Source organism: Mandrillus leucophaeus, unplaced genomic scaffold (assembly GCF_000951045.1).
Source record: "Mandrillus leucophaeus isolate KB7577 unplaced genomic scaffold, Mleu.le_1.0 Scaffold473, whole genome shotgun sequence".
Classification (NCBI taxonomy): domain Eukaryota; kingdom Metazoa; phylum Chordata; class Mammalia; order Primates; family Cercopithecidae; genus Mandrillus; species Mandrillus leucophaeus.
Genome location: NW_012105065.1, coordinates 600101 through 615589, shown reverse-complemented (window position 1 = coordinate 615589; position 15489 = coordinate 600101). Strand labels below are relative to the sequence as shown.

The following is a 15489-nucleotide window of genomic DNA, read 5'->3' as shown; positions in this document are numbered from 1 at the left end:
AAATTTTTTGAGACAAATGAAAATGGAAACACAACATACCAAAACCTATGGGATATATGAAAAGTATTAAGAAAAACATTTACAGCAATAAATGCCTACATCAAAAAAGTAGAAAAACTTGAAGTAAACAAACTAATGATGCATGTTAAAGAACTATAAAAGCAAGAGCAAACCAAACTCAGAGTTAGTAGAAGAAGTAATACGTATCAGAGCAGAAATAAAAGAAACTGAAACAAATACAAAAGATCAATGAAGTGAAAAGTTGGTTTTCAGAAAAGTTAAATAAAATCAACGAACCATAAGCCAGACTAACAATAAAAAAAGACCTAAATAAATTCAGAGGTGAAAAAAGAGTTATTACAACTGATACTACAGAAACTCAAAAGTTCATTAAAAATACTATTAGCAATTATAGTCCAATAAATTAGAAAACCTAAAAGAAATGGACATACAACCTACAAAGATTGAACCATGAAGAAATCCAAAACCTGAATAGACCAATAGCAAGTAATGATATCAAAATGATAATAAAAAGTCTCCCATCAAGGAAAAATTCAGGACACAATGGCCTTGCTGCTGAATTTTACCAAACATTTAAAAAAACCCAATACCAAATTTACTCAAATTATTCCATAAAATAGAGGAGGAAAGAACACCTCCAAACCCATTCTGTGAGGCTGGTATTACCCTAATACAAAACTAGACAAAGACACAACAAAAAAAGAAAAGTAAAGGCCAATATTTCTGATGAATATTGATGCAAAAATATTCAACAAAATACTAGGTGACTGAATTCAACAGCATATTAAGAAAAGACCATTCATCAAGACCAAGTGGGATTTATCCTGGGGATGCAAGGATGGTTCAACATATGCAAATCAAATTATACATCATGCAACAGGATGAAGTACAAAAACCATATGATCGTTTCAATTGATGCTGAAAAAGCCTTTGGAAAATTCAGCATTCCTTCATGATAAAAACCTTCAAAAAACTGGATGTAGAAGGAACATAACATGACACAATAAAAGCCATATACATACTGAATGGGAAAAAACTGAAAGCTTTTCCTCAAGATCTGGAACAAGACAAGGATGCTCATTTTTACTGTTGTTATTCAACATAGTTTTGGAAATCCTAGCTAGAGCAATCAGACAGGAGAAAGGGATAAAGGGCATCCAAATTGGAACAAAAGAAATCAAATTATCCTTGTTTGCAGAGGATATGATCTTATATTTACAAAAACCTAAAGACTCCACCAAAAAAAATAGAACTGATAAATTCAGTAAAGTTGCAGAATGCAAAATCAACATACAAAAATAAGCAGAATTTTTATATGCCAACAGTGAACAATCTGAAAAGAAAATCAAGGCTGGATGTGGTGGCTCACGCCTATAATCCCAGCACTTTGGGCGACCGAGGTGGGTGGATCACTAGAGGTCAAGAGTTCAAGACCAGCCTGGCCAACATGGTGAAATGCTGTCTCTACTAAAAATACAAAAATGAGCCGAGTGTGGTGTCGCATGCCTGTGATCCCAGCTACTTGGGAGGTTGAGGCATGAGAATCGCTTGAACCCGGGAGGTGGAGGTTGCACTGACCCCAGATTGTGCCTCTGCACTCCAGCCTGGGTAACAGAGTGAAACTGTGTCTAAAAAGAAAAATGTAGTCCCATTTATAACAGCTAGAAATAAAATAAAATACTTGGGAATAAACTTAACCAAAGAAGTGAAAGAGTCTATAATGAAAACTGTAAAACATTGATGAAACTGAAGAGGACACAAAATGGAAAGATCTTCTGTGTTCAAGGATTGGAAGAATCAATATTATTAAAATGTCTGTACTACCCAAACAATCTACACATTCAGTGCAATCCCCATCAAAATACCAATGACGTTCTTCACAGAAATGGAAATAATAATCCCGAAATTTATATGGAACCACAAAAGACCCAGAATAGCCAAAAGTCATCTGTGAAAAAAATGGAGAAATCACAGACTACTTGTGTGCTTGACTGTTCAATGCCTGCAATAAGTTTTCTGACAATGAAAACTACTTTACTTCATTTCTATTTTATTTTAATTAGTGATATTTAATATTTTATTTTTGTCATTTGTTTCTATCACTAATTTTAATAGGCAGTAAGAATTTTCTGACTAAAATAAGTTAAATGTGTGATTTTAATGAAATATCAATTAGACTCAGGGACATAGATACAGGGATGCGAAGATGTATAATAAATTTCCTCAAAAGTTTCTTCGTATCTCAGTTACTGCTGAGTGATCATGACATGCTTCCCATCTGAGGTCAGCTAAAGGTTTCAACTCTGCACCCCAGGGAGGGGTGAGAGTTAAAACCCATTTACCATTCTTATACTAAATGAACCAGATCCCACCTACTCTCATATAATCAAAATACCTGGAGTATAACAAAAAATATATGTTTTATGCAAGGTAACATTTTATCTGAGATTATACAATGTGAAATATCTTGCTTTCCTTATTCCTTGCAAATATAATAAGTGGTGCTCATGGAAAAGTATCAGGACATAAGAAATAAGAACTATTATATGCTCTATGAATAAGGTATTTTATTTACACTGGATTTAGAATAGTATAATAAAGACACACTTGGTGATGGCATGATTACAAAGTACTTTTACTGATTCAAGTTTTATGTTACTCTTAAAAAAACACCAAAAACAATTTCTTAAGTGATTTTGTTTAGCTGCTTCCCTACAAGGAATTGGATAGTAATCCCATTTTACTTAGATACATTTCCTTAGATCTTTTCCAAGTTTCAGTAATGTATGCCTTCAGTTCACGTGAAATATCACTAGGTGACCAACTTTCATAGCATTGCATGTGTCAATTCACTCAACACGCATTTTGCATCTTCTATACAAAGATGATTAAGGCTTGGTCTTTTGGGGAACTCAAAATTTATATGTATACAAATAATCACTATCTAATACCTACAAATATAGATATGAAGGAGCACAGACAAGAGATTTGGAGGATTTGAGAAAGTCTTCAAAAGAAAGAGATACTTAATTTGAGTCTTGAAAAATTTGCAAGAGCTCACTACTCATAGGAAAAGATGAAAGGGGCAGCCTGGGCAAAACATTTAAAAGCTTCCAGGCAAAAAGCCTTGAAAGCATAGAAAGACAACATGTATTTGGGAATTATATTGAAAGAAGAGAACAGTACAGGGCAGTACAGAACAGTACAGTGCATTTTTTAGTTTGTACAGAGCACAATGAAGGGTTTCATTAAAAGCAGTGGCATTAGTAATGAAGATAAGGCCCTTCTAAATAGACTTTTTCAAAGTGATTTGATAAGACTTGGTGATCAAATGTAGTACTAGGAGGAGATGAGGTTGATCGAATAATCAAAGATGATTTGATATTTTCATCTCAGGTTACTATCTAGAATATAATGATAGTCATTGAAATGGAGAATGTAAGAGAAAGAATATTTGGGGTAGTAGAAAGGAAAACCTTACTTGAAAGAGATACATTAGGTTTTAAATATGTTAATATTGAGATTATCAAGTAAAGGGCTGAGAGATCTAGATTCAGCAGGTAGCTGGAAATGGAGTTTAGGAGCTTGGTATGGCCTGTAGGTTGTGTTATGGGAGACACACTGGAATCACTGAAGCAGAGACAAGGTCGGTAAAGTTGTTGGGCCCGTTAGATAAAAGTTCAAGCTAGGGTAAAAAAAGCTGATGGCAGGACTTAGATAAATAATTGCAACTCAAAATATGATAAGCAAGAGACAACAATGAGGAGAGGACAAATACAGAGGATAGGATAAGGCAGGTGGTTAAAAACCTGAGCAGATAGGCAGAAACAATGGACTTTGTGGAAACTAAAAGGGCAGGGCAGAATAGCCAAGGTAACAGATTCAAGGAAGTCACAAAATGTAAACAAATTAAGCAAGAGATTTTGCCAGTCCTGGAGCTTATTGCAGAAGCAAGAACCTATTCCCAAGCATTTTGACTTGCGGCTTCACTCAGATCTATTATTGAAAATACTTCTGAAGAGTAAGGAATCACATTAGAGATAAAGCTGTTCTCGAGTAGCTGCTGTGATAATTATATTTCATACAAGTGTATCTTCCTATGCCAGAGCAAAATCTATCTTACTCTTTGGATATTGAAGAATGAAACACTCAAATTACAAAAACTGTAATTCTCTCTTTCCTCCCTCCCCTCCTTCCTTCCCTCCTTTCTTCTTTTCCTTTGTTGCTTAATTCTCTTTTCATTATTTTACTCATTTTCTCTTTTTCTCTTCCCTTCCTTCCTTCTTTCCTCGCTTCCTACTGTCCATCCTTCATCCCTTTGTCCTTCCTTCCATTATTTTGTCTCTGATGAAGAAAAGATCACTTAGAACCTGTTGTATGTTGAGTTAAGCATCTAAACATTATAGAGGATATTTTGAAGTCCAAATATTTTCCAGTGTAGGAAGAAATATCTTACTTATCATGGCTAGTAAATATTTCCTTCTAAAAATGAGTAAAACTAAAATTAAATTACATTCATGTGATTTTGACTCTTGAACATATCAGCACTGTATTAAATGGTGTCTTTAAACTTTTTGATGTGGTTACATGGTTAGCAATTAACTTAAATGGGAAATGATTTAACTCTCAAGTATGGGGCTGGAAGCAAACAGAAATATAGGATTGGCTTTATCATTGTATACCTTTTAACTTAGAAAGCTTCAGTTCCTGAGGTTGAAAATATAACTCATTTTCTGCTGCCCATTTTGTGATTTTTATGGATTCCTTATTTTTAACTTGGTAACTTTTATAAATCATTGAGCTATTTCTTATAAAAGTTAAATCTAAGATTTTTTAAGAATGTAAACAGAAAGGTTAATAAAATATTTGATAATAGCATTCTCTGGTTCTAACAACATTATTATTGATTTTTTTCTTATTTTCTTATTTACTTGTAAATAATTAAAATTGTTTCAGCTGAAATATTTGTGCAGTTCTAGCCTTTTGTACTGAACATCATTTCACAAGGGAGATTTTGGTAAATCTTGTTTGGTTGAAACACATTGTTGTTACTTTAGGTGCTGACTATTCTGATGCGGAGTTTCCAATTGCCTTGATTAAAGTAGAAACATTCTATGGCTTGGATGACTTACATTTCAAATTGGTTTGAGCAAGATGATTGGTATGAAGGACTGCAAAGAGTAAGATATATTTATTTGTAATTACGATTTTGTGCCATTTTTTTTTCTGCTTTTCTTCTCATGTAGTTCTATTTCTGCGTGATTTATATTGTGGACGTTTTTGCCTTGCAAAATTCTGAGCGTGAATAAGACACTTGTTTGCTAGTTTTAAGGCAGAAGTAAGAATATAATAAGTGTAACTATATATTGAAGAAAGGGCATTTTTTTCTATCGTATTTTCAGATGAGTTTGTAATGTTTTGAAATTATCTTAGACTTTAAATATAAAATAACATTTTATATATTGAGATTAATATATGAAAATAGCAGTAATTTCAAGCACGTCTTTCCCATAAAGAAAATCATTTAATGAAAGAGAAGATAAATGTATGCTGATACTATTTATTATACAAATATTTGAAAAGGAAAATAAAACAATTCTGAAGAAGAGTGCCATGTTGCATGTGTTAAATTTTTAGGCAGTTAATTACATTTGAAACTGCATTGTTAGTGTGAAAACATTTACATAGTATTTTGAAAACAGTATTCTGACCTGTTATAACAATAATAGAAAAAATGCTATTTAAAATGTACCTTGTCACATGGATTTATTCTAGAATAATATATGATTTCTCTTTGATTATTTTCACTTTTTAAATTTCTTGATTATTTAAATGAAGACAATTTGTGTATTTTTATTTTATTAATTAGTGGGACAAAAAAGCCAGAGTATATGCTATTTTACTAGATTTTTCACCACTGTTGTTCAAGAGCATAGGCTGCCAAAGATATACAGTATTTTCTTTTTCTTTTTCTTGAGATTCCCATCCTAAGCACATTAATTACAGATATTTTCTCAGTATTACTTCTTTTTAGTTATAAATCCTCAACCATTTGAAGCCTTTTGTACTTTTTTTTCCAGATGCTTTTTTTGTAAGCTGTGAAAACATCTGGTAAACATTTCTGGAGCCAGTAAATATCTAACTCTGGAGAATAATCCTCATATTGTAAATCCTAAAGCGTTCTTCAGAAAAGGAGTTGAGACTTAATGAGCAGTTTGCCATCCTGAATTTCAATTTCAGGTATAAATGATGGAACTATTTTAGCTTATGAGTTTAATAGTAATACTCCAAGTCCCACTTACACACACACACAACACACACACACACACACACACACTGCCGGTATCCTTGTTTGTATTGTATGCAGGAATGGGAACTGATTTTAAGAAAAATGCTTTTTAATGAAACGTGTTTCCTTAAAATGACTTTGGAGCAGCTCATGGAGATTATGAGAATTCAAAATCTTTCCCTTCTTGCCCTTTATACTACTATGGGCCTTTATAAATGAATGCCTGGTTTTGAAACGTATTAAAAGTGCAGCTGCTGTTAAAGTATAGAAATAGATTGACCCTAAAATTACTATCTTATTGTGAGTTTGAGCTCCTTCTGGCTTAAGTATTGACCAGCTCTCATACGTATGTAGATGGAAATGAAAGCTCCTATTCTGATTGAAAAAAATTGACACATGAATATTGACCTTAATTTCTTTCAGAAATCCAGCTTATGCCCTCCTGGTGCTTACCACAGGCTGTGTTCTTACACTGAGTGTATAGAAAGAGAAGGTAGAATAAACCTACCCCATATATGCTTCAGCCCAGGACCTGTGCCTGGTCTGTATTGTGAATCGGGGAAACATAGAATTGAAAAAAAGTTCGGTGTATTATTTTTCATTTGTTATTTGTATATGCATATATATTTGTTATTTGTATATGCATATATATTATATATAATAAGCATTCAGCATAGCAGATTTTTAAAGTTGTTTTTTAGAATGTTCACAAGAAGAGGTAAGTTGTGTTTTTGAGTTAAAAATTGTAAATTAGAAATGTAATGTTTGGAAAGTCACATACAAGTGCGAATTTGATTTTTAGAGCACTAAGTTGACGTTTGTATTTTGACATAATTACATAATTAGTATTTATGGCATGTGACTATGTTTATACAAACACATATATATGAACTTTAGTTTTATAATTTTTGTTATGATTATTTTATATCATAATAATCTTACATATTTAAAAGCGAGTTTTATTACCTGTGCCAAACTAATGTAGATATATCCTTATCGCTTTCTTTATTCACTTTGCGAAAAGCATCTTCACCATGTATTCCCTATTGAACCTAAGAATAAATTTAATATGATTATTTTTTGTGTATGTGTGTTTCATATGGTATGAGATTGAATCCAAAAATACAATTTGAGTTAAACAACAACAACAAAAATATATCATTGCAAAGGCTATAGTTGCCAGACGACTGATGTTGTCAGTTCTATGTGGGGTGACACAATGCTCAGAGTTTCTTCCTAAATCCATTATAAATCTGCATTATTCAGTGAGCTACAGTGTTTAGTACTTCATTGGCAAAGTGTGTGTGTTGTTTCTGGGCCAAAAAGATTGTATATTCTGAAGCAACAAATCTTTGAAATAGACACGAAAATTCTTGAGTGGTTCACATATTAATGAAACATTCTAAAGTAAGGATAATAAAGGCTTTGTAAAATATTTATCTGCAATATATTACCTGTCTAAATGTGTTTATTTACCTTTAAATGTGACATATTTTGTAGAATTTATATTTAAAATATAAATTTATATTTTGAAATGGACTTTCAGTGGACCATTTTCTGTTTTTAGTAATGCAGAATCATGATTGAGTAACAATTGATGCTGACTACAAAGATAACAAAAGGCTCTGGACATTTTGTTTCATCTCCTTGGCAATTGTAGATATAATTTAATTAAGACTGCATAATTATTGCATATCTTTTTTAGTCCTTTTGAAAAGAAATCTAGAAATTCACGTATTAGACTTTGCTTGAATACATAATTCAGACTTTAAATGCAATGATATTTATATATTCGATAATGTATGATATGCTTTTTATCTTTTATTTAGAATCATAGATTTTTTAAAATATCTATTGTTTTGAAATATCTATTTTGTTTTGAAATATCTATTCTGTTTGTCCTATTTATTATTTTAATATCTGGTTTAGCAAGTTATTCAACTCTGAATTTCAACAGGATTTAAGTTGTTGGATTGTAAGACCTGTAAAAGCTATTTAAGATCAAAGGTACACCAAATTTTATGTCAACATAGAAATGCTTATATTATCTAATTTTGGCAACTAAAAAATAATAAATCAAGATATACTCTTAAAGTCAAAATGTGTTGGCACAAATTTAGAACTTTCTTTTTGTTTTTAATAAATAAGCAGAGAAACTGCTGGTTTCTAGTTCAGCATGAAAGCAGCTTAGAAGTTGCTACTCCATTTTAACCAGTAAAAAATTGAACACTTTGAAAAATCAACAACTCTTCCTAGATCCACCTGAGAAGTAAGGGCACAAGGCAAATCACTGCCCTCAAAATGATTGAGGTAGAAATGCGGTTGCAGAGAATCGCAACTTACCAGAGCAGAAATCAATTAGCAGAAACCAACCTGGGCTTCGCTGCCAGAGTAAGAAAATCTGAACTGTAACTGATAAATTGATGGAAGCACAATATGGTCAAGTCTGAGAGTTAAAAACTTCACAGGAACCCAGTGGTGGGAGTGGTGGGGGAGCTTTTGTACGTTTTACTTCCAGGAGCTCTAAACTGGTACTCATAGTGAATATTAGAGAAGAATATCCTCTTGCTTCCAACAGCGGGAGGGGAAAGGAAACCACTTAATTACACTAGAGCTTTCTGTTCTTTATTTTTAACCAACTTTTAAAATAATTCGTATAAAATTGTGGAGTACAAGTACAATTTTGTTACATGCATAGATTGCATAGTGATCAAATCAGGGCTTTTAGGGTATCCGTCACCTGAATAATGTACATTGTACCATTCAGTAATTTCTCATCATCCACCCCTCTCACTCCTTCACACTTTGGAGTCGCCCTTGTCTAACATTCCACTTTCGTGTCCACATGTACACGTTTTTTTACTACCCACTTATGAATGAGAGCATGTGACATGTGACTCTTTGTGCATGGCTTGTTTCCCTTAGGATAATGACCTCCAGCTCCATCCATGTTGCTGCAAAATACATGATTTTTGATGGCTGAGTAGTATTCCACTGTGTATATATACTACATTTTTGTTATCCAGTCATCTGTTGATAGACACTTAAGTTGATTCTATAGCTTTGCTATTGCAAATAGTGCTGCAATAAACATATGAGTGCAGGTATCTTTTTGCTATAATGATTTATTTTCCTTTGGGTAGATACACAGTAGTAGGATTACTGGATCATATAATAGCTCTAATTTTATTTATTTGTGAAATTTCCATACTGTTTCTCATAGAAGGTGTATTAATTTACATTTGCACCAACAGTGTATGAATTCTCTTTTCCCCACATCCTCACCAACGTCTATTATTTCTATCTTTTTAGTAATAGGCACTCTGACTGGTGGAAGATTATATCTTGTTGTGGTTTTAATTTGCATTTCTCTTATGATCAGTGATGTTGAACATTTTTTCATATACCTCTTGGCCATTTGTATATCTTCTTCAGAAAAATGTCTACTCATGTCCTTTGCCCAGTTTTTAATGGGATTATTTGTATTTTTGTTGTTGTCGAGTTATTTGGTTTCTTTGTATATTCTGGATATTAGTCCCTTGTTGGATGAATAGTTTGCAGATATTTCCCCTTTTCTGCAGGTTGTGTGTTCTCTCTGTTGATTATTTCTTTTGTTGTGCAGGAGCTCTTTAGTTTAATTAAGTTCCATTTGTCTATTTTTGTTTTTGTTGTCTGTGCTTTTGAGGTCATAGTATACATTCCTTGCCTACGTGAATGTCCGTAAGAGTTTCCCCTAGGTTTTCTTCTAGTATTTTTATAGTTTCTGATCTTGCATTTAAGTCTTTAATACATCTTGAATTGTTTTTTTTTATATGGTGATAGATATGGGTTTAGTTTTATTCTCCTGATTGTGGATGTCTAATTTTTCCAGCACTATTTATTGAAAAGGGTGTTGTTTCCTCACTCTGTGTTCTTGTTGGCCTTGTTGAAAATCAATTCACTGTAGGTATGTGGCTTTATTTCTGGGATCTCGGTTCTCTTCCATTGATCTATATGTCTATTTTTTATGCCAGTACCATGCTGTTTTGGTTACCATAGTCTTGTAATATAATTTAAAGTCAGGTAATGCATTGCCTCCAGCTTTATTCCTTTGGCTTTGGATTGCATAGGCTATTTGTGCTCTTGTTTGGTTCTGTATGAATTTTAGGATCATGGCATTCTGTTCTTAAGACCTAACCTCAAGAGAACCTATTTGTCCGGAGTGTAACACTCTAGAATTTCATAAGATCCTTACCTACCTGGGAGAAGGAAAATACCCAACACCAGCCCTTCCTCAGCCATCGTGTCCCACCTAAGCAGGGCTGGGGGAACTAAGAAGCACTGGTCATGGGCACGTGACTGAGGCCTAATCATAGGACTTTATAATGCTCACTCTACCCCTACATCTTACCACTACATTACTAAAGGCCTGTTTACAGCATTTTCTTTTATGAAGTTCATCATGTATACCTCACAAAAATTTACATGATAAACAAAAAGGCAAAAAAATACAGTTTGAATAGACAGATAAAGCATCAGAACCAGAGTCAGATACAACAGAAATGTTGGTATTATCAGACGAGGAATTAAAAAAAAAAAGCTGCAATTAATTTGCTAATAGCTTTAATGGTAAAAGTAGACAACATGCAGGAACGGATTGAAGGAGAAAAAAGTTGGGAACTAACACTACCCAACTTAAAGAATTATTGTATAGATCCAATAAAAATGATAGCTGTGGTATCTGCAAAAGGATAGACAAATAGATCAATGGAACAGAATAGAGAGCTTAGAAATAGACCCACATATATATACTCAACTGATATTTGATAAAGAAACAAAGGCAATACAGTGAAACTAAGATAGTCTTTTCAACAAATGAGGCTGGAATAACTGGATATACAATGTTGAAAAAAAGAATCTAGACACAGGCCTTATATATTTTACAAAAAATAACCCAAAATGCAACATAGGACTACATATAAAATGCAAAACTATGAAACTCGTAGAAGGTAACATAAAAGAAAACCTGGATGACTGTGGATTTTGCTAGCACTTTTTAGATACAAAAGGTATGTTCTATGAAATAAATAATTCATAAGTTGGACTTTATTAAAATGAAAATCTTCAATTTTAACAATATCAACAGAATAAGAAGGCAAGCCACAGAATGGAAGAAAATATTTGCAAAAGACACATCTGCTAAAGATCTGTTATCCAAAATATACAAAGAATTCATATAACTCAGTAACTAGAAGATGGAACAGCCTGGTTTTAAAGTGGGCAAAAGAGCTGAACAGATACCTCACCAAAGCATATATATACATGACCAGTGAGCATGTGAAAAGATGTTCAACATCATTTGTCTTTGGGAATTGCAAATTAAATCAATTAGATACCACTACATATCTATTAGAATGGCTAATATCCAAACACCAGATGCTGGCAAGGATGTGGAGCAACAGAAACTCTCATTTCTAATGGGAATACAAAATGACACAGACCTTATGGAAGACAGTTTGATGGGTCCTTACAAAGCTAAACATATTCTTATTATATGGTCCAGCAAAAAAGCTGTGTCCACCCAAAAACCTGCACATGGATGTTTATAGCAGCTTTAAGCATAATTGCTAAAACATGGAAGCAACAAGTATGTCCTTCAGTATACTGGTTAATAAATAAACTGCGCTACATCTAGATAGATAAATATTATTCTACACTAAAAAGCAATTAGCCATTAAGCCATGAAAAGCACTAGAAATCTCTCTCCCCACCTAGACAACAATTGCACCAGTACAGTCTGTCTGATGTAATTATTTTGTAATACCAGAATCTGTGAAGGCTTGCAACTTCCAGGGGAAGGCTTGAATGATAAATTGAAGTTAGTAAGTTTTAGTTCCCAGCACAGTGGCAGCTACTCATCCCTCACCTCAAGCTCCAGGGCAGACAACTGAGCATATACTCTAGAAGTATCTTGCAAGCAGCTTATTTGAACCAGGGTAGAAAAAAAAGCACTGTGTCCTTTGTATATCAGGAATCTACTGCTTCTGATCACAGAAGTGCAGACAAAGAGGTGGGCAGCCATTGTTATTGCACCTACCTCCACTGTTACAATCTCCTCCCGCTCCAGCTGAAGTGATTTCAAGGGGACTTAAAGGGCTGAATCCCTTAATTTTTTTCTTTTCACCCTTTTGGGAGCCAGCAATTAAAGCCTATGCAATTCAAAAACAACTGCCTATACAAACAAAATTAGGAAGTTACTGTGCATGAACAGAAAAAGACACAAGTTCAGAATAACCCTGAGAAGTCCTTATGTTTATACTTGAGGATGATCCTTGGCACAGACACAGCCCACAACAATTGAAAACAAAAATAACAAGTGAAAACAAAAATAGCAAATCCTGAGGAAGGAGGAGACTCTGATTTCCAGAGTTACCATATTACTAGATTCAAGTGTCCAGTTTTCAACAGAAAGCCACAAGCCCTAAAAAGAAACAGAAAATTATGGCTCTTTCAGTGGAAAAAAAAAATAAACAGATGCTTTTTGAAAGAGACCTGATGAAAGATCTACTAGACAAAGACTTTAAAACAACTATTTTGGGATGCTTAAAAACTAAAAGGAGATATGGAGAAAGTCAAGAAAACAATATTTGAACAAAATGGAGATAATAAAGAGATAGAAAACCAGAAAAAGAATTGTAGGGCTGAAAAATATAATAACTTAAGTAAAATAGAAGAATTCAAAGACATTTAAGAAGAAAATATTGGCAAATATGAAGATAAGACAATAGAAAATATTGAGTCTAAGGAACAGAAAGAGATTGAAGAGAAGTAAGCAAAACCGAAGGGACATAAAGGACACTATGAAGCCCAACAATATGCACTCATGTGTGAGTACCAAAGGGGAAGAGAGAGAGATGGAAGAGAAGAAAGAATATTTGAAGAAATAATGGCAGAAAACTCCTCAAATTTGATGAAAAACATGAAGTAAATTTCCAAGAGTTTCAGCAAACTCCAAGAATTTGAGCTGAAACAGACCCACAATGGAGACACATCATAATCAAATCTTGAAAAACAGAGTGAATCTTGAAATCAATAAGAAAGAAGTGATTAACACATACGTACAGGGATCCTCAATAGTATAAACAACAGATTTCTGATATGAAACTTTGGAGACTGGAAGGAAATGGGCCAATATATTTAAAGTGCTAAAAGAAAAAAAATGTCAACCAAGTATCTTTTATCGTGCAAAACTGTCTTTCAGAAGCGAGGGAGAAATTAATACATTTCCCAATAAGCAAAAACTGAGGGAATTCATTATCTTTAAACCTGCTTTGGAAGAAATGCTCAAGGAAGTTCTGCAGGGTGAAATGAAATGTCTCTAGACAGTAACTCAAAGCCATATGAAAAAATAAAGATCTCAATAAAGGTAAATACATGGACAATTGTAAGTGCTAGTATTTGGAAACAGTGGTGTGGAATGCTATTGTTTGTCTTCATCATCATTTAAACAAATAAAATATTTTAAAAATTCTTAGTATACAAGTAGTATTATTGTAACTTTGGTTGGTGATTCCACATTTTGTCTTCTCTTAATTTAAGAAACTAATGTATTTAAAATAATTAATTTGTTTGTGTTTCAGGCCACACAATATATAAAGATGTAATTTTTTGGCATCAACAACTTAAAGGTGTGGGGTTGGAGTTTTAAAGGAGCTCAGGTTTTGCATGTAATTGAAGCTAATTTGGAATAAATTTAAATTAGAGTCTTGTAACTTTAGCATGTTAAGTTTAATCTCCATGGTAGCCACAAAGAAAATAGCTATAGGATATACACAGAAGAAAATGAGAAAGGAATTCAAAGTTTCACGGCAAAAATTAACTTTTAAACACAAAAGGCAAAAGTGTTGCAGGAAATGAGGACAAAAAAGCTATGAAGCATATTGGAAATGAATAGCAAAATGACAGAAGTAAGTCCTTTATCAGAAATTACTGTAAATGTAAATGGATATTAAGCTCTTCAAACAAAAGACAGAGATTGGCAGAATTGATTTTTAAAAAGATCCATCTATTAAAGACTTAAATGTTAGGTCTAAAACCATAAAAACCCTAGAAGAAAATCTAAGCAATACCATTCAGGACATAGGCAAAGGCAAGGACTTCATGTCAAAAACACCAAAAGCAATGGTAACAAAAGCCGAAATAGACAATGGGATCTAATTAAACTAAAGAGCTTCTGCACAGCAAAAGAAACTACCATCAGAGTGAACAGGCAACCTATAGAATGGGAGAAAATTTTTGCAATCTACTCATCTGACAAAGGGCTAATATCCAGCATCTACCAAGAACTCAAACAAATTTACAAGAAAAAAAACAGACAACCCCATCAAAAAGTGGGTGAAGGATATGAACAGACACTTCTAAAAAGAAGACATTTATGCAGTCAACAGACACATGAAAAAATGCTCATCATCACTAGCCATCAGAGAAATCCAAATCAAAACCACAATGAGATACCATCTCACACCAGTTAGAATGGCGTTCATTAAAAAGTCAGGAAACAACAGGTGCTGGAGAGGATGTGGAGAAATAGGAACACTTTTACACTGTTGGTGGGACTGTAAACTAGTTCAACCATTGTGGAAGATAGTGTGGCGATTCCTCAAGGATCTAGAACTAGAAATACCATTTGACCCAGCCATCCCGTTACTGGGTATATGCCCAAAGGATTATAAATCATGCTGCTATAAAGACACATGCACACGTATGTTTATTGCAGTACTATTCACAATAGCAAAGACTTGGAACCAACCCAAATGTCTATCAATGATAGATTGGATTAAGAAAATGTCACACATATACACCATGGAATACTGTGCAGCCATAAAAAAGGTTGAGTTCATGTCCTTTGTAGGGACATGGATGAAGCTGGAAACCATCTTTCTTAGCAAACTATCTCAAGGACAAAAAACCAAACACCGCATGTTCTCACTTATAGGTGGGAATTGAACAATGAGAACACTTGGACACAGGAAGGGGAACATCACACACCGGGGCCTGTCATGGGGTGGGGGGAGGGGGAGGGATAGCATTAGGAGATATACTTCATGTAAATGACGAGTTAATGGGTGCAGTACACCAACATGGCGCATGTATACATATGCAACAAACCTGCACGTTGTGCACATGTACCCTAGAACTTA

General features: G+C 33.6%; 1 protein-coding gene across 2 annotated transcripts in view; it reads left to right on the top strand.

Annotated features, from left to right (window-relative positions):
* Positions 1-15489, top strand: part of WDR17 (WD repeat domain 17) — a 115041-nt gene that overhangs the window by 25295 nt on the left and 74257 nt on the right. Inside the window, exon 2 of one of the 2 annotated variants that reach the window (XM_011995122.1) lies at positions 5079-5201. The exons of the other annotated variant lie outside the window; for it this stretch is intronic. Coding sequence (XP_011850512.1) covers positions 5136-5201 — 66 coding nt within the window. The 5' untranslated portion in view covers positions 5079-5135. The remainder of the gene's footprint in view (positions 1-5078; positions 5202-15489) is intronic. 2 annotated transcript variants of the gene reach the window in all.